Source organism: Bombina bombina, chromosome 2 (assembly GCF_027579735.1).
Source record: "Bombina bombina isolate aBomBom1 chromosome 2, aBomBom1.pri, whole genome shotgun sequence".
NCBI lineage: Eukaryota > Metazoa > Chordata > Amphibia > Anura > Bombinatoridae > Bombina > Bombina bombina.
In genome coordinates this window covers 1,136,939,898-1,136,964,475 of record NC_069500.1, presented here as the reverse complement: position 1 = coordinate 1,136,964,475, position 24,578 = coordinate 1,136,939,898, and the positions used below count along the sequence as shown (strand labels likewise).

General features: G+C 37.9%; 1 protein-coding gene across 1 annotated transcript in view; it reads right to left on the bottom strand.

The window, feature by feature from the left end:
* Positions 1 to 16,013, bottom strand: part of CPE (carboxypeptidase E) — a 249,223-nt gene extending 233,210 nt beyond the window's left edge. The window contains exon 1 of the mRNA XM_053703802.1: positions 15,527 to 16,013. Coding sequence (XP_053559777.1) covers positions 15,527 to 15,815 — 289 coding nt within the window. The 5' untranslated portion in view covers positions 15,816 to 16,013. The remainder of the gene's footprint in view (positions 1 to 15,526) is intronic.
* Positions 16,014 to 24,578: the final 8,565 nt, after the last annotated feature.

Here is a 24,578-nt window from a genome sequence, read left to right as displayed (position 1 = left end):
CCCTTTAAGGGCAATACCCATTCAAATGCCCCTTTAGGGGCAATGGGTAGTTTAGGTTTTTTTATTGTTAGGTTTTTTATTTTGGGGGGTTGTGTGGGTGGGTCGGTGGGTTGCTTTTAGGTGGTAAATTGTACTTTATTATGGTAGAAGAGCTGATCACTTTGGGGCAATGCCCTACAAAAGGCCCTTTTAAGGGCAATTGGTACCTTAGTGTTAGATTATGGGGTGTTTTTATTTTGGGGGGCTTTTTTATTTTTTATAGGGGTATTAGATTAGGTTTAATTTTTTTATTTTTGATAATTTGGTTTATTTTCTCTGTAATTTTATTATTGTTTTGTAGTTTTAGAATTATTTATTTTAATTTAATTAGTTTTTTGTTTTTTTTAATTAATGTTAGGATTGTTTATTTTAATTTTAACTTAGTATTTTTTTTTATTTTATGTAATTGGGGTTAATTTAGGGGGTGTTAGGTTAGGGGGCTTAGTGATTAAATTAGTTATTTGCGTTGTAGGGGGATGGCCATTTAGGGGTTAATAGTTTAATTAGGTTTATTGCATTGTGGGGAAACACAATTTATGCTTACCTGATAAATTTATTTCTCTTGTGGTGTATCCAGTCCATGGATCATCCATTACTTGTGGGATATTCTCATTCCCAACAGGAAGTTGCAAGAGGACACCCACAGCAGAGCTGTAATATAGCTCCTCCCCTAACTGTCATAGCCAGTCATTCGACCGAAAACAAGCCGAGAAAGGAGGAACCATAGGGTGTAGTGGTTACTGTAGTTTATATTTAAAAATTACCTGCCTTAAAATGACAGGGCGGGCCGTGGACTGGATACACCACAAGAGAAATAAATTTATCAGGTAAGCATAAATTGTGTTTTCTTTTGTAAGGTATATCCAGTCCACGGATCATCCATTACTTGTGGGATACCAAAACCAAAGCTAAAGTACACGGATGAAGGGAGGGACAAGGCAGGAACTTAAATGGAAAGAACCACTGCCTGTAAAACCTTTCTCCCAAATATAGCCTCCGAAGAAGCAAAAGTATCAAATTTGTAAAATTTTGAAAAAGTATGAAGCGAAGACCAAGTCGCCACCTTGCAAATCTGTTCAACAGAAGCCTCATTTTTAAAGGCCCAAGTGGAAGCCACAGCTCTAGTGGAATGAGCTGTAATCCTTTCAGGAGGCTGCTGTCCAGCAGTCTCATAGGCTAAGCGGATTAAGCTTCTTAGCCAAAAAGAAAAAGAGGTTGCCAAAGCCTTTTGACCTCTCCTCTGTCCAGAGTAGACAACAAACAAAGCAGATGTTTGACGAAAATCTAAGTAAAACTTTAAAGCACAGACCACGTCCAGATTGTGTAACACAAGGATGGATCCACAATCTCTTGATTGATATTCTTGTTAGATACCACCTTAGGTAAGAACCCAGGTTTGGTACACAGGACTACCTTATCCGTATGAAAAATCAGATAAGGAGAATCACATTGTAAGGCAGATAGCTCAGAGACTCTACGAGCTGAGGAAATAAAAAAAAAAAAGAACTTTCCAAGATAAAAGTTTGATATCTATGGAATGAAGAGGTTCAAACGGAACTCCTTGAAGAACCTTAAGAACCAAGTTTAAGCTCCATGGTGGAGCAACAGGTTTAAACACAGGCTTGATTCAAACTAAAGCCTGACAAAATGCCTGAACATCTGGAACATCTGCCAGACGCTAGTGCAAAAGAATAGACAGAGCAAAAATCTGTCCCTTTAAGAAACTAGCTGACAATCCTTTTTCCAAACCTTCTTGGAGAAAAGATAAAATCCTAGGAATCCTGACCTTACTCCATGAGTAACCCTTGGATTCACACCAATAAAGATATCTACGCCATACCTTATGGTAAATTTTCCTGGTGACAGGCTTTCGTGCCTGTATTAAGGTATCAATAACTGACTCGGAGAAGCCACGCTTTGATAAAATCAAGCATTCAATCTCCAGGCAGTCAGCCTCAGAGAAATTAGATTTGGATGGTTGAAAGGACCCTGAAGTAGAAGGTCCTGTCTCAGAGGCAGAGACCATGGTGGAAAGGATGACATGTCCACTAGATCTGCATACCAGGTCCTGCGTGGCCACGCAGGTGCTATCAGAATCACCGATGCTCTCTCCTTGATCTTGGCAATCAGTCGAGGGAGCAGAGGAAACGGTGGAAACACATAAGCCAGGTTGAAAAACCAGGGCGCTGCTAGAGTATCTATCAGTGTCGCCTTGGGATCCCTGGACCTAACACGGAAGCTTGGTGTTCTGGCGAGACGCCATGAGATCCAGTTCTGGTTTGCCCCAACGGAGAATCAGTTGTGCAAATACCTCCGGATGGAGTTCCCACTCTCCCGGATGAAATGTCTGACGACTTAGAAAATCCGCCTCCCAGTGCTCTACACCTGGGATATGGATAGCTGATAGGTGGCAAGAGTGAATATCTGCCCAGTGAATTATTTTTGAAACTTCTAACATCTCTAGGGAACTTCTTGTTCCCCCTCGAAGGTTGATGTAAGCTACAGTCGTGATGTTGACCGACTAAAATCTGATTACCTCAGAGTTGCTAACTGAGGCCAAACCTGAAGAGCCTTGAATATCGCTCTTAGTTCCAGAATATTTATTGGAAGGAGAGACTCCTCCTGAGTCCACGATCCCTGAGCCTTCAGGGAGTTCCAGACTGCACCCCAACCTAGAAGGCTGGCATTTGTTGTTACAATAGTCCAATCTGGCCTGCGAAGGTCATACCTTTGGACAGATGGACCCGAGATAGCCACCAGGGAAGAGGATCCCTGGTCTCTTGGTCCAGATTCAGTTGAGGGGCCAAATCTGTGTAATCCCCGCTCCACTGACTGAGCCTGCATAGTTGCAGCGGTCTGAGATGTAAGCGTGCAAACGGCACTATGTCCATTGCCGCTACCATTAAGCCGATTACTTCCATACACTGAGCCACCAAAGGGCGCGGAATAGAATGAAGGACCCGACAGGAATTTAGAAGCTTTGATAACCTGGACTCCGTCAAGGTAAATTTTCATTTCTACAGAATCTATCAGAGTCCCTAGAAAGGAAACTCTTGTGAGTGGGGATAGAGAACACTTTTCCTTGTTCACTTTCCACTCATGCGACCTCAGAAATGCCAGTACTACGTCCGTATGAGACTTGGCAATTTGGAAGTTTGACGCCTGTATCAGGATGTCATCTAAATAAGGGGCTACTGCTATGCCCCGTGGCCTTAGGACCGCCAAAAGCGACCCTAGAACCTTTGTAAAGATTCTTGGGGCTGTAGCTAATCCAAAGGGAAGAGCTACAACTGGTAATGCCTGTCTTGAAAGGCAAACCTGAGAAACCAATGATGATCTTTGTGTATCGGAATGTGAAGATAAGCATCCTTTAGATCCACTGTAGTCATATATTGACCCTCCTGGATCAGTGGTAGGATGGTACGAATAGTTTCCATCTTGAACGACGGAACTTTGAGGAATTTGTTTAAGATCTTTAGATCCAAAATCGGTCTGAAGGTTCCCTCTTTTTTGGGAACCACAAACAGATTTGAGTAAAAACCCTGTTCCTGTTCCTCCTTTGGAACTGGATGGATCACTCCCATAACTAGGAGGTCTCGTACACAGTGTAAGAATGCCTTACTCTTTATCTGGTTTGCAGATAATTGTGAAAGGTGAAATCTCCCTTTTGGGGGGGAAGCTTTGAAGTCCAGAAGATATCCCTGGGATATAATTTCCAACGCCCAGGGATCCTGAACATCTCTTGCCCACGCCTGGGCGAAGAGTGAAAGTCTGCCCCCTACTAGATCCGTTACTGGATAGGGGGTCGTTCCTTCATACTGTCTTAGAGGCAGCAGCAGGCTTTTTTGACCTGCTTACCTTTTTTCCAGGTCTGGTTTGGTCTCCAGACCATCTTGGATTGAGCAAAAGTTCCCTCTTGTTTATTATTAGAGGAAGTTGATGCCGCACCTGCCTTGAAGTTTCGAAAGGCACGAAAATTAGACTGTTTGGCCCTAGATTTGGACCTGTCCTGAGGAAGGGCACAACCTTTTCCTCCCGTGATATCAGCAATAATCTCCTTCAAACCAGGCCCGAATAGGGTCTGCCCCTTGAAGGGAATGTTAAGTAGCTTAGATTTTAAAGTCACGTCAGCTGACCATGATTTAAGCCATAGCGCTCTGCGCGCCTGTATAGCAAAACCAGAATTCTTAGCCGTTAGTTTATTCAAATGAACAATGGCATCAGAAATAAAATAATTGGCTAGCTTAAGTGCTCTAAGTTTGCCAAGTATGTCATCCAATGGAGTCTCTACCTGTAAAGCCTCTTCCAGAGACTCAAACCAGTACGCCGCAGCAGCAGTGACAGGGGCAATGCATGCAATGGGCTGTAGGATAAAACCTTGTTGAATAAATATTTTCTTAAGGTAACCTTCTAATTTTTTATCCATTGGCTCTAAAAAAGCACAACTGTCCTCGACAGGGATAGTAGTAGTACGCTTTGCTAGAGTAGAAACTGCTCCCTCCACCTTAGGGACTGTCTGCCATAAGTCCCGTGTGGTGGCGTCTATTGGAAAACATTTTTCTAAAAATAGGAGGGGAAGAGAACAGCACACCTGGTCTATCCCATTCCTTATTAATAATTTCTGTAAACCTTTTAGGTATTGGAAAAACATCAGTACACACCGGCACTGCAAAGCATTTATCCAGTCTACAAAATTTCTCTGGCACTGCAATGGTATCACAGTCATTCAGAGCAGCTAAAACCTCCCTAAGTAACACGCGGAGGTGTTCAAGCTTAAATTTAAATGTAGAAATATTAGAATCAGGTATCTTTCCTGAGTCATTAACATCACCCACTGACTGAAGCTCTCCTTCCTCAGCTTCTGCATATTGTGAGGCAGTATCAGACATGGTTCTTAAAGCGTCAGTATGCTCTGCATTTTGTCTCACCCCAGAGCTATCTCGCTAACCTCTAAGTTCAGGTAGTCTGGCTAATACCGCTGACAGTGTATTATCCATGACTGCCGCCATGTCTTGTAAAGTAAACGCTATGGGCGCCCTAGATGTACTTGGCGCCATTTGAGCGTGAGTCCCTTGGGCGGGAGTCAAAGGGTCTGACACGTGGGGAGAGTTAGTCGGCATAACTTTCCCCTCGTCAGATTCCTCTGGTGATAATTTTTTTTAAAAACAGAATTATTGCATAAAATGAAATCAGTACATTTGGTACACATTCTAAGAGGGGGTTCCACCATAGCTTTTAAACATAATGAACTTCTATTGTCTTCTATGTCAGACATGTTTATACAGACTAGCAATGAGACTAGCAAGCTTGGAAAACACTTTAAATCAAGTTAACAAGCAAATATAAAAAACGGTACTGTGCCTTTAAGAGAAACAAATTTTGTCAGAATTTGAAAAACAGTGAAAAAATGCATTAAATCAAATGAAATTTTTACAGTGTATGTAATAGGCTAGCAGAGCATTGCATCCACTTGCAAATGGATGATTAACCCCTTAGTTCAAAAAACGGATAAAAAAAAACGAAATAGACTTTTTTTTTTTTTTTTTTTTTTTAACAGTCACAACCAACTGCCACAGCAAGCTGTGGTCCTACCTTCCCCAATAAACGACTTTGTAAAGCCTTTGAGCCCTTTAGAGATGTCCTATAGCATACAGGGGACTCCTGAGGGAAGCTGGATGTCACAGTTTGTAATTTTAACTGCACCAACTGTAACTTTTATACTATAACAGTGGAAAGCCTCAGTAAAACTGATTCTAGTCAAAATTTAAGCCAGCCATGTGGAAAAAACTAGGCCCCAATAAAGTTTTATCACCAATGCATATATAAAAACGATTAAACATGCCAGCAAACGTTTATATTGCAATATCATAAGGGTATTACCCCTGGGAGTAAGCATGATACCAGTCGTTATTAAATCACTGTATTCAGGCTTAACTTACATTTCTCCGGTATCAGCAGCATTTTCTAGTGTTTTCCATCTCTAGAAAAAATTATAACTGCACATACCTGATAGCAGAATAAACTGCACGCCATTCTCTCGCTGAAGTTACCTCATCTGTGTAATCCCCTCAGACATATGTGAGAATAGCAATGGATCTTAGTTACAACCTGCTAAGATCATAGAAACCTCAGGCAGATTCTTCTTCTATTTACTGCCTGAGATAAAATAGCACAACTCCGGTACTATTTAAAAATAACAAACTTTTGATTGAAGAAAATAAACTAACTATATTTAACCACTCTCTCCTACAACATCCTAGCTTGTTGAGAGTTGCAAGAGAATGACTGGCTATGACAGTTAGGGGAGGAGCTATATTACAGCTCTGCTGTGGGTGTCCTCTTGCAACTTCCTGTTGGGAATGAGAATATCCCACAAGTAATGGATGATCCGTGGACTGGATACACCTTACAAGAGAAATGGAGGTTTAGGGTTTAATAGGTTTATTATAGTAGTAGCGGTGTGGAGGGCCAGCAGTTTAGGGGTTAATAGGTTTATTATAGTAGTAGCAATATGGGGGGCTGGCGGTTTAGGGGTTAATCACTTTATTTAGTGTCAGCGATGTCGGGGGTGGCGGATTATGGGTATTTAGACTAGAGGTTTATGTTAGGGTGTTAGGTTTTTACAAAACTTTTTTTTTCCCCCATAGACATCAATGGGGATTGCGTTACAGCGATTGCCATTCTGCAATGGCAGGTTCTAGTTTTTTTTCTAACACTTTCTCTCCATTGATGTCTATGGGGAAAAACATGCACGAGCACGTCAAGTCAGGCCTTGGGTTTTGTGCGATATGGAGCTTAATGCAACATACCGCACAACAAAAGAAAATTTTTCAGGAACTTGTAATGGCAACGCTATGGAGAGTGCGATACCACAAATTTTTTGCGTTATTTATGCACCGAGTTTAGCACACAACGTGTAATCTTGGTGTTAGTAAGTAATGTTTACTATCAACTTGTAATGCGTGCGCAAGTTAGCATGGGTGCAATATTTTAATATTGAGCTGCACTAACGTTAGCATGCCACTTGTAATCTAGTCCAAAACAGGGTAATTCCTAAAATTGTTTTTTTTTAGGGGGGAAGTAGTTTTTCTTGGCAAGAAATAATGCGCACATTTTTCTTATTTTTGTTGCATTAAAGAAGTTCACAAAATGTTGAAACACAAACTATATATGTGTATGTATGTATGTATGTGTGTGTGTGTATGTATGTATATATATATATATATATATATATATAATGTATATATTGCATTTACTGTGCTCTGATGTATTTATCAATATAAGTATCTGTGTGTGTTGTTCACTGCTTGATATGATTAAACAAGTACAGTACTGTATCCCTATTTGACTGTCAGCAATACAATATCAGTGTCATTAATAAAATGATTTTATTAACATTCTTTTTAATTGAACAAAATCTCATAACGGCTTGTTCAAACATGCAAACTATGTATCATTATTTGTTATTCTTTCATTTGATCTAAAATAAACATAAACTACAGTATGTGTGTTAGGACTGTTTATTTTAATTTTAACTTAGTCTTTTTTTATTTTATGTAATTGGGGTTAATTTAGGGGGTGTTAGGTTAGGGGGCTTAGTGATCAAATTAGTTATTTGTGTTGTGGGGGGATGGCAGTTTAGGGGTTAATAGTTTAATTAGGTTTATTGCATTGTGGGGAATGGCGGTTTAGGAGTTATTAGGTTTATTTTCTAAGTAACGATGTAGGGGGCCAGCAGTTTAGGGGTTAATAGGTTTATTATAGTAGTAGCGATGTGGGGGCCCAGCAGTTTAGGGGTTAATAGGTTTATTATAGTAGTAGCGATATTGGGGGCTGGCGGTTTAGGGGTTAATCACTTTATTTAGTGTCAGCGATGTCGGGGGTGGCGGATTATGGGTATTTAGACTAGAAGTTTATGTTAGGGTGTTAGGTTTTTACATAACTTTTTTTTCCCCCATAAACATCAATGGGGATTGCGTTACAGCGATTGCCATTCTGCGATGGCAAGTGCTAGTTTTTTTCTAACACTTTCCATTAATGTCTATGGGGGAAAACATGCACGAGCACGTCAAGTCAGGCCTTGGGTTTTGTGCGGTATGGAGCTTAATGCAACATACCACACAACAAAAGAAGATTTTTCAGGAACTTGTAATGACAGCGCTATGGAGAGTGCGATACCGCTAATTTTTTTGCGTTATTTATGCACCGAGTTTAGCGCACAACGTGTAATCTTGGTGTTAGTAATGTTTACTATCAACTTGTAATGCGTGCGCAAGTTAGCATGGGTGCAATATTTCAATATTGAGCTGCACTAACGTTAGCATGCCACTTGTAATCTAGTCCAAAACAGGGTAATTCCTAAAATTGTTTTTTTTTGGGGGGGGGAAGTAGTTTTTCTTGGCATGAAATAATGCGCACATTTTACTTATTTTTGTTGCATTAAAGAAGTTCACAAAATGTTGAAACACAAACTATATATGTGTATGTATGTATGTATGTGTGTGTGTATGTATGTATGTATGTATATATATATATATATATATATATATATATATATATATATGTATAATGTATATATTGCATTTACTGTGCTCTGATGTATTTATCAATATAAGTATCTGTGTGTGTTGTTCACTGCTTGATGTGATTAAACAAGTACAGTATTGTGTCCCTATTTGACTGTCAGCAATACAATATCAGTGTCATTAATAAAATGATTTTATTAACATTCTTTTTAATTGAACAAAATCTCATAACGGCTTGTTCAAACATACAAACTATGTATCATTATTTGTTGTTCTTTCATTTGATCTAAAATAAACATAAACTACAGTATGTGTGTTTAAGCTCCCAGCTTATTGCTTATGCTAAACGCTATGCCAGAGGCGTATTATGGCCTAGGCCAACAAGGCCGGTGCCTAGGACAGCAGATTTGGGAGGGGCAGCACATCTGCCCTATCCTCTCTCTAAAAGCAAGTAGAGTGAGCGATAAAGTGTTGTCTTTTACAGAGAAGACAAGGCATGTGTGCTGATTAAGATTGCTCTTCACAGGCAGTGCTCCTTTTAAACTGTTGCTTCATTCAGAGCTGCCGGCATTTTTGCAGTGGAAGCGTTCTTTGTAAGAAACTTGCCCGGGGATATGCTTACAAGGTGAGGCTGGAGGAGAAGACCTTGTGCGATATACTGCCACCCCTTGTCAGCTGTGGTGGGTCTGCGAGCGCAGTGCTTATTGCAGGTCTTAGTAACTAACAGATTGGATGCGTCTGTGCACTGCTTAGATCAGCTTGTGATGTCAAATCATAAACTCTCAGTGCTAATGTATGTTAGCTACTAATAGCTAGCTTTCTCTGCATTCATGTGATGTCTAATCATAAACTCTCAGTGCTAATGTATGTTAGCTACTAATAGCTAGCTGTCTCTGCATTTATGCGATTTCTAATCATAAACTCTCAGTGCTAATGTATGTTAGCTTCTAATAGCTAACTGTCTCTGAATTCATGAATCCACTGAGTAAATAGTAAACGGACACTTAAAAAGTTTCATTACTTGAATGATGGTAATTACTATATCTTGCATGTAAAGAGCAGTGATTGTTTCAAAGTGTATTCTTCTTTCCCTCCCTTCCTCTCTCCCTTCTGTCCCTTTCTCCCTACCTCTCTTCCTCCCTCAACTCACTCCCTCCCTCAACTCACTCCCTTCTTTCTTTCCCTCAACTCCCTCCCTTAAATCCCTCCCTTCTTTGTTTCCCTCCCTCCCTTGGTCCCTTCTTTCACTCCTTTCTTTCCCTCCCCCTTTTCTCCTCTTCCTCTCCACTTTTCTATTATCTCTCCCTCCCTTCTTTCCTTTCTCTCCCTTTTCTCCCCTCCCCTTCTTTTCTCTCTCTTCTCTCAGGGAGAAAATGGTATGAGATGCATGCAATTCAACCCACTTGTATGCAAGTGTTTTCCTAGCCCATTTTCTTTTGAATTGTTATGAGAAAAAAACAAAAAAACACATTTTACACACTGATCCCAAAAATATTAAGGAGAAAAAAAGTAGAATTTTGAGTGCCTAGGGCAGCACAAAACCTAAATACGCCACTGCGCTGTGCTTTTGCATAGCATGTGTCTTCTTGTGACTTCAGTACTCATGCAGTACAGGCTGCCTTAATGTCCCCAAGGAAACAAACTGTGGTCCTTTCATATGAGCAAGGTGAAATTTAATTCTTGACAAAGACATATTAACATAATAAATTTAGCTCTTAAAAGGACATAAAACAGTATGAACTAACATATCTAAATATATAATGCAGCCCTCTGTAGGCAATCGATAAAATCAATAGAAAGCAAATAATCAATTGCCTGAGCTAAAAGAAAGCTACATATCATCAGAACAGTAAACACATGAAATAAATAAACAGCATTTAATAATCACAAGAACCACCGGTGGCTATATCAATAAAACACAAAAAGATATCTGATAAAAACATATTTGGTTGATACTATAAAAGTTTTTCAGACTATTTTATATGACAGTCCAATCACGGTCAAGGTAAACCACTATAGAAAGATATAAGGTAAGGTTGGATTCGAAGGGTGTTCCAGATATTCTTATATCAAACATAGACTAAGTCTGTTATCCTTCAGGCTTCTTGTCAATATTATTAAGGTTCCGTCCTCCCACAATATTTCAGTGCACAGATTTCATACCCAGATGTGCCCCTTGCCGATTACCTTGATATCTGGCTGGTTCGTGGAGTTAAAACTGCTCCGGTGTACCTGAGTTGATCTGGGCTTATACCCAAACTACCTCGCGCCAATTACCTTGTTATCTGGCAGGTCCGTGGAGGTTCGCGGGTAAGATGCTCCGGCGTCTTAGGAGATAAGGTTGTGTTCTACGTTCCGACCATGTGATCCCTGTACTCCAATGAGGTTTCGATATTTTGGCAACAGATGTAACAGAAGCTCATAAAGTGATCTGTATTGTATCTTTATTGTATCTTCAAACAGGTTATCCGTCAAAAATCTTTGACGGATAACCTGTTTGAAGATACAATACAGATAGAAGTTCACAGAGCGCTCTGTATTGTGTTGACTTTTAAACAGTCTGTTTGCCAAAATATTGGAACCTGATTGGATTATGGGCATCATGTGGCTGGGACGTATCACAAGACCTTATCTCCTAAGATGTCGGAGCATCTTATCCGCGAATAGGGATGGGCGAAGGTATAAATTTCCAAATTTTGAATGTTAGAACGAATGTTATTACCGAAATTCGAATTATAAATCCGAATGTTGATAAGAACGAATATTCTTAAAAATTCTATAATCGAATGCTATTTACAGTTTTCAAATGTCACTTTCAAATTCGAATGTTTATAATTATATCGAATGTCCACATTCGAAATTTCGAATTTAACATTCTATTTAACAAATACTATTCAGAAGTTCAATAGTTCATGTGGTAGGGAGGGAATCTAGTAAATTGATACATAATAGATACAAATATATCATTTTGAATGTTTCTATATAGAATATTGCATAATTTGAATATTACATTTAAAGAAAGCATTAGAAATACTATTACAAACATATAAATTCGAATTTTTCGAATTTGAATATTGCATAATTTGAATATTACATTTAAAGAAAGTATTAGAAATACTATTACAAATATAAATTCGAATTTTTCGAAAAGAATATTTTCGAATGTAATCGTAAAATACAAAACCGAACATTCGAAAATCGAATATTAGAATGTTATGTAAACATTTGAAATTCGATTCGAACGTGTTAAAATTCGTTTCATTTTTTGAATGTTGCAAAACATTCGCCCATCCCTACCCGCGAACCTCCACTGACCTGCCAGATAACAAGGTAATCGGCACTTGGTACGTTTGGGTATAAGCCTGGATCAACTCAGGTACACCGGAGCAGTTTAACCTCCACGAACCAGCCAGAAAACAAGGCAATCGGCAAGGGGCACATCTGGGTATAAAATCTGAACTGAAATATCGTGGGAGGACTGCATCTTTGCTATCCTTTAGGCTTCTTGCCAATATTACAGACTTAGTCTATGTTTGATATAAGAATATCTGGAACACCCTTCGAATCCAACCTTACCTTATATCTTTCTATAGTGGTTTACCATGACCATGATCGGACTGTCATATGAAATAGACTGATGGACTTTTATAGTATCAACCAAATTTTTTTTATCAGAAGTTTTATGTATTTTATTGATATTGTAGCCACCGGTGGTTCTTGTGATTATTAAATGCTGTAGATTTATTTATAGGGAGTTCCCTAGAAGCTTGTAGGCAAGTAAAGAAATCACAAAACATCTTTAGAGGCTTTATTTTGCATTTTATTGTAATGTATGCACCTCTACTTTACATCCGGAAGCCTTTATAGCTTTATAAACAGCCCACAAAGTAAAATTCACCTTTCTAAAAATTTGAGGGAACTCACAGTACTGAAGAGACTGCTTAGATCATCTCACCAGGGTGGAGAGCTTTAGATTATCAGACTCTGACACTTACATTGCAATATAATGTTTAATACAATAAGCTGATGATTTTGCTCCATGCCAGTGAGTTTTTAAGAATTGAGCCCTTTGGCTGTAGGTGTTGCTCGTCTCATCCAGGGCCCGATTCTCTAAAGCTCTGTGGGATTGTTAGATTCACTAAGAAATCTGACCAGTACTATGAAGCCCCTGTTGTAAAGCTCTAAAGGCAGTTTATTTACCTTGAGAACCGTGTCTCACAAAGGGGCACTCCCTGAATCAAAGGGACACTATACCCAAACATTTTCTTTCATGATTAAGGTAGAGAATACAATTTTAAACAACATTCCAATTTACTTCTATTACCTAATTTGCTTCATTCTTTAGATATACTTTAATGAAGAAATAGCAATGCACATGGTGAACCAATCACAGGAGGCATCTATGTGCAGCTACCAATCAGCAGCTGCTAAGCATAACTAGATATGCTTTTCAGCAAAGAATATCAAGAGAATGAAGCAAATTAGATAATAGAAGTAAATTAGAAAGTTGTTTATAATTGTATGCTCTTTCTAAATCATGAAAGAAAAAAAATTGGGTTTCATGTCCCTTTAAAGGGACACTGTACCCAAAAAATTTATTTCGTGATTCAGATTGAGCATGAAATTTTAAGCAACTTTCTAATTTACTCCTATTATCAAATTTTCTTCATTCTCTTGGTATCTTTATTTGAAATGCAAGAATGTAAGTTTAGATGCCGGCCCATTTTTGGTGAACAACCTGGGTTGTCCTTGCTGATTGGTGGATAAATCCATCCACCAATAAAAAAGTGCTGTCCAGAGTACTAAAACAAAAAAAAAAGCTTAGATGCCTTCTTTTCAAATAATGATAGCAAGAGAACGAAGAAAAATTGATAATAGGAGTAAATTAGAAAGTTGCTTAAAATTGCATGCTCTTTCTGAATTACAAAAGAAAAAAATTGGGTACAGTGTCCCTTTAAGTATGTGAAGGTGACACATACATTACAGTAGAGCTAAAACAGAAAAACATCATTTAAAAATTGTATAAAATGAATAAATGAAATTCAGAGTTTAATCACATTTAAAGTTGTATGCACACATTTTTTAAAAAGTGTAAAAATAATTGTTCTGAAAAATTTTTTTTATGGAAAATAGAAATTTGTATTGAAAATTATACAGAAACAAAACTACTTAAAGGGACAAGAAACCCAAATGTTTTTTCTTTAATGAGTCAGACAGAGCATGCAATTTTAAACAACTTTCCAATTTACTTCTATTATCAAATTTGCATGATTCACTTTGCATCCTTTGCTGAAAAAGCGTACAGGCTCAGGGGCAGCAATGCACTACTGGGAGCTAGCTGAACGCATAGGATGAGCCAATGACAAGAGACTTACAGTATATGTGCAGCCACCAATCAGCAGCTGGCTCCCATTAATACACTGCTGCACCTGAGCCTATCTAGGTATGCTCTCCAACAAAGGATACCAAGAGAGTGTGCTAAACAGGTATTGTTGTAAAAAAAAAATACTTTCAATATATTTTAGGGACGACATCTTTCACGAACTGTCCCATAATATTTCTTAACTCTTTGGATTTACCTGTAAAATAAAGTAGGTAAACTTTCCCATGCTCGCCTGTAAATGGATCTGTGCTATGTCCATATCAGCAGCCTATGGGGCCGATTTACCAACCCCCAATGAAAGAAAATAAGATGTTGAATTGCTTTATAAGCTACCTGAATGCTAAATAAAAATAATAGAGAGAAATAAGATGTATTGCTTTTTAAGCTACCTAAATGCTAAATAATAATAAAAGACTTTAACATCATACAGAGCAGACTTTGTTTTACTACAATACCATTTTAAAGTGCTATTGTTTCTGTGTTAGAATTTTCCCTTTATTATGCCCCTCCCCTTATTTTGCTGCCTCCAGTCAACCGTCATAGGCCGGGGTCTTGTTGGCCTTCTCTGACATCCAGAACTGACTCTATGGATTCATACATATTGATACATTGAGCTGTTCCTTGGGCTATGTGTACTGATTTATTAAAAAGCATTGTATTTCCCTCTGCATGTAACTAGATCCCTTGATGGTTTTCAAGGGCACCAAATTCATCTTATTTTCTGGGATGTTTCCAAACAAAAACATAATGTATGGGGAAAAAAAGATTTGGACACGGACAAGAAGATCAGGATACATCCTTTATAATGTGTTTGTAATGAAGTGATGACTTTTACCTTGTGATCATCAGCTCTCATTGTGTGTACTGTACTATAACCATCTACATATTAATTATTAAACACATCCTGTTGTATTTGTATGTGCTTTATACTGACATAATTATATCTCACAGAGCAGGACTGTGAGTGTTAGCACATATCACCTGAGAAATACCATGGCAGACAACTTGCAGGTCACTGTGATTTTTAAACAAGGTTTTGATCATTATTGTCCAACATTTTATTGTGTACAAAATATAGATCTGAATTAATTCACTGACGATTATTTAATCAATATTATCACAGCACTATCACATTTTAAGGGCTAAGTCCTTTGGTATGGGTTACTCAAGGTAATTTTGCACTAGATAGATAGATAGATAGATAGATAGATAGATAGATAGATAGAGAGAGAGAGAGAGAGATAGATAGATAGATAGATAGATAGATAGATAGATAGATGATAGATAGAAAGATAGATAGATAGATAGATGATAGATAGATAGATGATAGATATAGATTATAGATACATCATTTTGCAGATCCTTGTGTATCATTTGCACCTTATAGCTATGAATGATGGCAGTGGATCATTTTGTCATTGTACATTATTTCAGAGGATATAATAAATTATTTAATTATACGATGTGTTTGTATGCATATCCCTGTGTATTGCACTGTGCATGAGTATATATTTCTCAGTGTCTATGATGTAACATAATTTCGCATACGAGGGTCTATTTTCTATAAAAACGGACTTACCAGGCTCATGCTCCCCAGGATTGTCAGAGAATTCAATGACCAGCAGCTCCCGGTGCTCAAAGCTTTTGCCCACCGTGTAAATCCTGCTGATTGTGGGGCACTGCAGCCAAACTGCCACCAGCGCCTCTCTCAGCTCCGGATAACGGTGATACTCAAACGAGATGCCACCTGGCTCCTGGCTGAGCCTGCGCCTCCTGCCCAGAGCCTCAGATGAGGAGAGGGAGAAGCAAGTGCCGAGGAGGACGAGCAGTAGCCCGAGAGCAGGCAGAGAGCTCTGCACCACGGCCATCCTATGTGCACGGAGATACGGAGATAGGTCAGTGATATGGAGATAGGTCCTCTGTGCACTGATGGATACTAAACTGATCTGCTGTGCTCTGCTCCAGCCGCCCTGCAATAATCCCTGACACTAATTATGTCATCTACCTAACAATGATATGGCTATTACAGTGCCCTTATCTCTCTCCCCTTTGTCTCCTTTTGCTGCTCTGTGACTCTGACTGCTGTGTTTTCTCTATTCTCAGCCTCCTCCTCCTGTCTCGCGCACACTCCTTTTACCTTCCACTCCTGCGTCAGGAGGAGAGCAGCTGCTCCAGCACACCCAGTGGCACAGCACTGGATCTAGCAGGGATGGAGATGACACTAGGAAATCACTGAGGAGTCTCATGCACTGGCAAGGAGGGTGCATCCACTCTGTGTATGGCAAATCTAGTATCTCTTACATCTCTGAACATGCAGTTCTCCCCCTTACTCTGCTAGCTTGTTGCACTTGCTCCATCTGTCAGACAGGACAGGACTTATATTAAAAAAGCAATATAAAGGAATATTTCAATTTGTCTTGACTATCAATAAGAGGGTATTCAAAACCAATACAGAACTGCTATCCAACCCTTAATACTGGTACCTATGCCCAAATTGGTACTTGAATAACAATTCAAAGTAAAATGAAGAACCCCCCTCAAAAAAAAAAAAAAAAAAAAAAACCACTGTCTTTATAAATTACACACATAAATTACACACATATCTCCCTATCTAAGCAAAAAACGAAGCAGTCCCTATGCAGATGTATCGCATGATTGCCGTAAAAGTAACTCAGTTCATGAGAAGCATGATTTGCTTATGCATTTTATAATTTAAAAGTGTGTTTTGTTTACTTTTTACATTTTTAATCAACTTAAAGGGACATTAAACACTTTGAGATGGTAATATTAAATGAGAAATCGTATATAGAAAAAAAACTCAGCAATATACTTTCATTATTTATTTTGTCCCCTTTTCCTGTTATTCCATTTTAAAATGTTGAGCTTTTCAGTTCCTGTTAGAAATGGAAGTTCAGAACACTGTTATATTCCTTGCAGCCATTGGCTGCACACTCTAGAGACCTATTTAAAACTGTCCCTAATTGGCCACAGCAGAGAAGGTAACCAAAGTTACAACATGGCATTGTTTTATAGACACTAAGACTGTCACTTTAGTCTAATTTTGTCAATATTTAAACAGCTAATGAAACTTTTAAAAATTCATCTACATGTTATTCTCAGATTAATCTTTTCTTTAAATGCATCATTCTATCTAGCATCTATTTTAGTGTTTAATGTCCCTTTAAGAAATTGCTGTGTCTCATCAAATGTATAAAAAAAGCAGTATAAAAAAGCCTTGGAAAAGTTTAGATACACCATGCAAAAATGTTCAAAAGGATTTTTAACAGGGTACATTTATAATATTATTTTTATAAAATTAAAAAAAAATGTAGTTTAAAATATTTTTTTTGATAGATTGGAACAGGGTTAGTTAGTGTCTCAGTGACAAGTTAGTGTCAAGTATGTGACAAGTTGTAAAATCAGTTATAAAAACTATTTTTCTGTTGGCGTCAGATGGGGTTGAATTTGAAAACATCTTATCACACAGCATTAAATGAATATAAAACCCAATATTTTTATTTAATGGATCAGTTAGAACATATGATTTTAAACAACCTTCCAATTTTTTTCTTCATTTCTAGTTATCCTTTGTTGAAAATCAGGAAGGTATGCTCAGGAGAGTGCATGTCATGCAGGGCCGGTGCTAGGGTTCTTGGCTACACAGACAAATATACAATTTGCACCCATATCCCCCCTTCCCCAAGAAACAATATACTCTGCCATTACAGCTTCTTAACAAAATGTTCTAGTCAGGTGTTAAGCAGCTACAGATAACTAAATACAATATAAAACACACAAAGCTGGAGACAAGATTACCTTTTTTCTTTTTCACTATTATACTTAGACTGATACCTAGCATAAATTACATCCAGAACAAAAGGAAGTACCCGGAAAAATCCAGCAGACTCTCTCAAAGTTAAAAAGTAAAGTTATTAAACTTTACTTTTTAATTGGAATGCTGATGCATTTGATACGTTTTACCTGTAATAATCAGCAAGGGAATCCTGTGCACTCGAAATAGGGAAATAAAATTTTTTATTAGAAAGATTGATAAAAACGGCATAGACATGCAGAGGTCAAGGAGAAAGAGAATCCTGATGAGTTTCGCGCCGCAAATGACGCTTAATCATCATGGTTGTATCTATAGAAGTAGTGGTGCCAAAAGTGAACTGTCAGCATTGTTTTCCCGTTTGAAAGGATATTTAAACTTTTAACTCCTTGTTATGTGAATGTCTTTACCTATATATTTGCATGAATGGTTTGCAGTTTTACACAGGGCATTGTATATAATAAGTAACATTTTGGGTATGCATTTGATAGCTATCTTTTAAGTCTTGATGAGTTTGTAGCAACTTCGGCACAGGTGTTTTTCTGTATCAAGTGGATGACTGTGAAATATAAAAATAAATGCCCATGGTTTCAAATTTAAAAGAGTGCTGAATTCCTTTACTTTTGGAGTCAAAGGAAGATTATTCCTTTTCTCCATATCTCTCTCTTAAAAAAAAATATTAAAATAACTATTTTAAGGGTCTGCACCAAATTTCCTGAGATTAGGAATTGGAAAGTGTATATTATGGGTTAAAATTATGATTGTAAGGTAAGATGAAAAGGTCTCTCTCCACCAATTTGGATTTTTTATATATTCATTAAGAGTCTGTTAGAGGATTCTATTTTTATCTTATCCTGTGCATAGAATTGTCCTAGAATACAATTTGCATAAAAGATTATTAGGTCACCACTTGTTAAGGGTTAACTATTTGTGCAGGGGTTGGGTTCCGAAATAGCATATGAGTTTTCTGATGCTCAATGGGAAGCTGAGTTTAAAGAGTCACTTACAAAAACAGGAGGTTTGGAAGATGAAGGTAGTGAGGTACAAAATGTTTTTCAAGCCTTTCAAATGTATAGGACCTGCCTAACAAGACAGGTCAAAATTAAAGCTGAGAATTCGAGCCTTAATAATTACATCATAAACAAAATGATACCTAGAGGTCTTAGATTGCTTTTAGACCCAGGGCCTAATATAAAAGAAAATGAGGAAGTAGATACCTTTCTAGAGGAGTGGAATGATAAACTAAGTGTACATTGTAATTAATGGACATGCTAATAAAAAGAAATGATAAAAGGTTGGCAAAATTAAAAATTGAAATAGATAAGAATTTATAAGAAGTAAACACATCTGAGAAAGATCAGAATTTTAGTAAACTCAATAATGAAACAAAAATGAATATAGCTAGGTTACAGGCAGAAATTAAAACCAGGAAAATAAGAAAGTTGCATAGAGATCAAGATGATTATATAAACAAAAAAAGATCTATGTATATAGATCACAGAGAAGCTTCTATGACTCAGGAACTGATGCTTCTGAGTCAGAAGGAGAGAAACTTAATAGACTACAGAGTTCAAATTTTCAGATGGGTGGTATAGAAGATGGAGAAGGAGGAGGAGAGGAAGCAGAAAGAGGAAGAGGCCCAGGGAATATGTCTTTAGAAGAAAGGACATATTCCACCAGACAAAGAGACAGGGGACAGAACTATCAAATTTAGGACAGACCAATATACAGGGGTCGATCAAGGAGGAGGTTTTGCAGGGGCTACTAGGAAAACACACTGATGAGTTGCAGATAGTTATCCTGTCTTCCTTTCCCCTCAATATGGCCCATGTGTCTGTATTGAAAAAGGGGTTATTATATTGTCCGACAAATAAAATGGACACATTACAAGTAATAAAAGATCCCTACCTTTTTGCAAGGAAATTGGTACTTGCTCAAACAGTAGGTAAACAAACTATGGAGGGTAGTATAGTAAATAAGGAAGACAGGTTGACTATTGATATTTTAGAGTCCCTTTTGGAAGAGAATCAGACACAGAATCCTAATATCACAATATCCTCAATTATAAAATCCCCATTTAAGCAAAATCTTCCTTTATGCCCATATTGTCACAAGTGCCAGCAGTTAATTTCTTTGTGAAAGCAGTAGAAAAAGAAATAGAAGGAATGTCCACTGATACTGGGACCTGTGACAATTTGACCAAAAAGTAAAGGAGGGCCCTTGATGAACTAGCTAGGGCCACAAACGTGATAGTCAAACCTGCCGATAAGGGAGGAAATCTGGTGTTGATGGATGAAACAAATTACATCTTGGAAGTAAAACGCCAGCTAGGGATGCAGGACCAATATGAAAGATGGACAGGCAACCCAATAGCCAAGATACAGAAGGAACTTTCAAAAATTCTGAATCAGGAAAAAAGAGAAGGGTTAATTTCTAATCAGTAATATAACTACCTTTATCCTAAATTCCCCACTATGCCCACATTCAATATAATACCGAAGCTACACAAGAATATTAAAACCCCACCGGGGAGACCTATAGTTTTGGGTATAGGAGGGGCCACTGAAAAGATAGGCCAATATGTGGACTTTATTTTAAGACCCTTTTTGTTAACTCTCCCCTCGTACATCAAATATACAGCTGACCTTTTGAAAAAATTAGATGGAATTAAAGTAACAGAAGAAACTATATTAGCATCACTAGAAGTGGAAAGTCTCTACTCTTCAATCCCACATGAAATTGGTATCAAAGCAATAAGATCTTTTATAGACACTAGGCATCATAAGTTTAAAAAACATACATTATTTGTCATCCAGCATCTACAGTTCATTCTAGAAAACAATATTTTTTCCTTTGATGGGAAAATATACAGGCAGGTCAGAGGCACTGCTATGGGGGCAGTTTGTGCCCCAACATATGCCTGCCTACATTTAGGGGGCATGGGAAATGTCTGATGTGTTTGAGATAATAAGCAATGCATTTGAACTGCATGTATTAATGTGGGTAATATATGTGGATGACATTTTAATTCTTTGGGATGGTTCAGAAGAACTCTTAAAAAGCTTTGTGAGGGGTCTAAATATAAATAACAAAAATATCCTTCTTACACTTGAAACCAGCTTAACTGAACTTCCCTTCCTGGATGTAAAAATAAGGAAGGAAGGAGGTAATATAATGACAGAACATTGCAGAAAGTCAACAGCCACCAATAGCATTTTAGAGGCCACAAGTGCATATCCACTGTCCCTAGTCAGAGGCATACCGATAGGGCAATTGCTCCTCGATTACAAAGTATGAAAAACATGCTGCATGCATGAGAGATTTAAAAACAGGGGATATGCAAATAGAAATATTAATAAAGCCTTTACTAGGGCTAGAAATACTAGCAGAGATGATTTGCTATATGGTGATAAAAAGATTAATAAGCAAGGTTCAATAAGATTCATTACCACCTATAACAATAAATGGAAACCCCTGAGACAGGCGCTAAAAAAAATAATTTGCTCATATTAAAGCTGGACAAAAACATTAGTAAAATAGTGGGGGATTATCTTCTGCTCACGGCTAAGTAGGTTCTTTAGAAGCCCCTCTACGTCTGACTGGCTCAGAAAAGATAGAGGAATAAAAGGAAGCTATCAATGTGGCAAATGTGTTTATTGCCCGTATATGGAAAAAAGGCAAATCTTTTAGGAGTAATGGACCAAGAAACTTTGAAATCAAATTTTTTATGAATTGTAATTCTGTAGGTGTTGCTTATCTCCTCCACTGCTCCTGTCCCATGTTTTACATTGGAAAAACTAAACACATTTTGAAGGATAGGATACAGGAGCACAGGGATGATATAACCAACAACCGCAATACCAATGTGGCTAGACATTTCTGTATGAGTCATAAAAATGATGCAGAAGGGTTGAAATTTATAGCAATATACAAAGGGGACCCCCATAATAGAGGGGGAGATGTAGACAAGGTCCTCCTACAGAAGGAGGCTAGATGGATTTACTACCTCAAAACAAGGAAACCCTTGGGTTTAAATGACAAAATTGATTTTTCTAGCTTTGTTTAACATTATGATATCTGTATGTGTTAATGAATCTTGCAGGTTAATTATTTGTACATATGTAGATATGCTCATACACCCCATTGATTAAAGTGGATGTATATTTATGTATATTTATGTTTACAAATATTTTAACACAAAATATCATAACACAAGCTAACACAAGCGAATGCACAAAGGAGGAGACTTAGATAAAGTCCTCCTATAGAAAAATATAATGTATTTGTGACTGTAAAATAAGAAAACCTTCAGGGGTGAAAAATATAAATGTTTTCTTCTCTTTTCTTTTGTATAATGCAGTGACATCTATCCATAAGCTAGAGAACCGGGCGGGTTTACAAATAGAACCTCTAGGGTGAAATGATTAAATAGATACTCTTAGCATTATGCTAATGTTTTTTGTTGGTTTAGCATTTTAATAGGTATTAAACAATCTGTATATGGTCTTTGTAATATAAGGTTGTAGATTAATTAATTAAACTCGTATGCCCTCTTGAAAATTTTACGTCTCTTCTCGAATAAGGAAAGTGATATTTGCACTAAGGTTATGTCCCTTTAATAAAAAGGTATTGTGGAAATTCAAATAGGCAGGGCCTAAAGGTTTAAATAATTAAGAAAAATGTGATGAGAAAGTTAGCCCTGACGCAGCCCCATTTCAATTTGTATGTAGGGGTGAAACGAACATGTTGTTGGCAAAAGAGCCTTCACAAACTTCGAGGAGACACAAACAGCATTTGCATTAACAAGGGGACCTATACAGAGTAACCAACAGGCAACAGGCAAGAGAGAATTTGCCATATGCTTTTCACTACAAACAGCAGGATCGTTGTGATTAATAAGCAACCACGTATAACAGAGTAGATGAGGTTACACACCGGGTGCTCCATGGCAGATCGCAAATTGTTAAAGTCCAGGTGAAACCGTCCTTAATAGACCAGTAACCGGCTCCGGTGAGCAACCACAGAGGAGCTGTGTGTAAACAGCAAGGTTGCGGTGAGCAGCAATATCACTGATATGTCTTCAGAAAATACAGGACGTATGAGGCTTTCCAGTGGAGGTGATATGTGCAATCTGTAGTGGTTGGCTTAACAAAAATGATCCGTTGTCTATGAAATATTCAGAACTCTGGACAAAGTAATTTAAGTGATCTAAAAAGAAATGCCTATAGACCTTAAGTGTGGTGAAATCTGCGGTCAGCAGGCATTATAACTACAGTGACTTTGCCTTTTAAGTTCCCGATATGAGCTTCAAACTATGAGGTGCACCTCTCCCTCTACAAAGTGGGACTACCTTTAAAGGAACTGAGTGCTGTAATGCTGTAACTATAGAGTCTATATATTTTGATATTTCAACTTTTGACTCCTCGTTATGTAAATGTATTTACCTATATATTTACATGAATGGTTTGCAGTTTTACACCTAGAAGGGCATTTCTCACAATGGACTGATTCTCCCACTCACACAGACAGTCACTCCCTTGACCTGATCTAGCTATCGATGCACTCTCTCAAACTTCACAAACTCCCCCTTTTCTCTTTCTGACCACCATATCCTTGCTTACAACATATGATCCCTCACTACAACTCTCCCTCCTTCTACTCCTCACACCAAACTTCACAGAAGCATTATGTCATTAGATCAGCAACAGCTTGCTAATTCCCTCGAACCTCTCCTCCTTTTTCTGCCCTGACCAATCTATCTGCCACTATAATTGCACCCTTACATTCGTCCTTGACAATCTGGCTCCTCTCACCTGTCATGATCCGGTGTACATGCGCTCAGGACACAGACCCTCGGGGCAGTGGTAGGGATTTGGAGACACCCACCCCTGACCCGGGGAAGAGTATCCTGGACGTATATAGATGATATTCTGTGATTCATAGTTGCAAGAAGTTATTGTAGAATTCATGGAGAGTGCAACATAAGTATACAATATATTCTGGCTTCACTCTGACTATAGTTAGTTAATAGGAGTAGCTGCAGGATTCAATGAGAGGAAAATATAGCAATGTAGGATGTTCAGGCTTTAGAGTAAACTGGTAAAAGATTGACTCATAGATGCAGACTAAGGTTTGTTGCAGGTTCTCAGTACATATTATTATATAGAGCTGAATGTCAAAATTAAGCAAAGCAGCACAGGTGATAGACAAGTTGCAAGTTAAAGGCATTAATTACTGTTTGTGCATATATTGGAGAATCACATGGAAGCTTTTAACTGAACACATAGATGCAGAGTTCTGAATATATTAACATATTTGCAGTAGGTTATTTCACCTATGACAACTTGTGGCAGAGAATTAGTTATAAAGTTCTGAGTAAGATGCTGTAGTTGTAATTAGTGTGTGATGATAACCAAAAGCATACTTGTGATTTATAATAAAGTTCAGAGTTTGTTAAGTAGCAGTGTCCAGGAAACAGAAATGGAATTATTTGGATACTTGCATTTTGATGATTTTAGGCATAGGTAATAGAAAAGGCTGTAGCTTGAATAAGTTGGTAAATTCATGCAGGAAACAGTCACAGACCTCTGTTGTTCAGGATCACAACTTCAAAGTTAATGCAAAGCACATTAGGCCTGAGAAGACTTAAAAAGAGGCTGAGAGAATCAGGTGCATGAATGATTAATCAGGCAGGCAAGCTGAATGCAAATACTGCCCAAACCAGCTTGATTTGTCAGAAGCAGGGAAGGCAGTCTTAAAGGGACAGTGATGTTAGGCTGAGATATGTTACATTACCATAGCT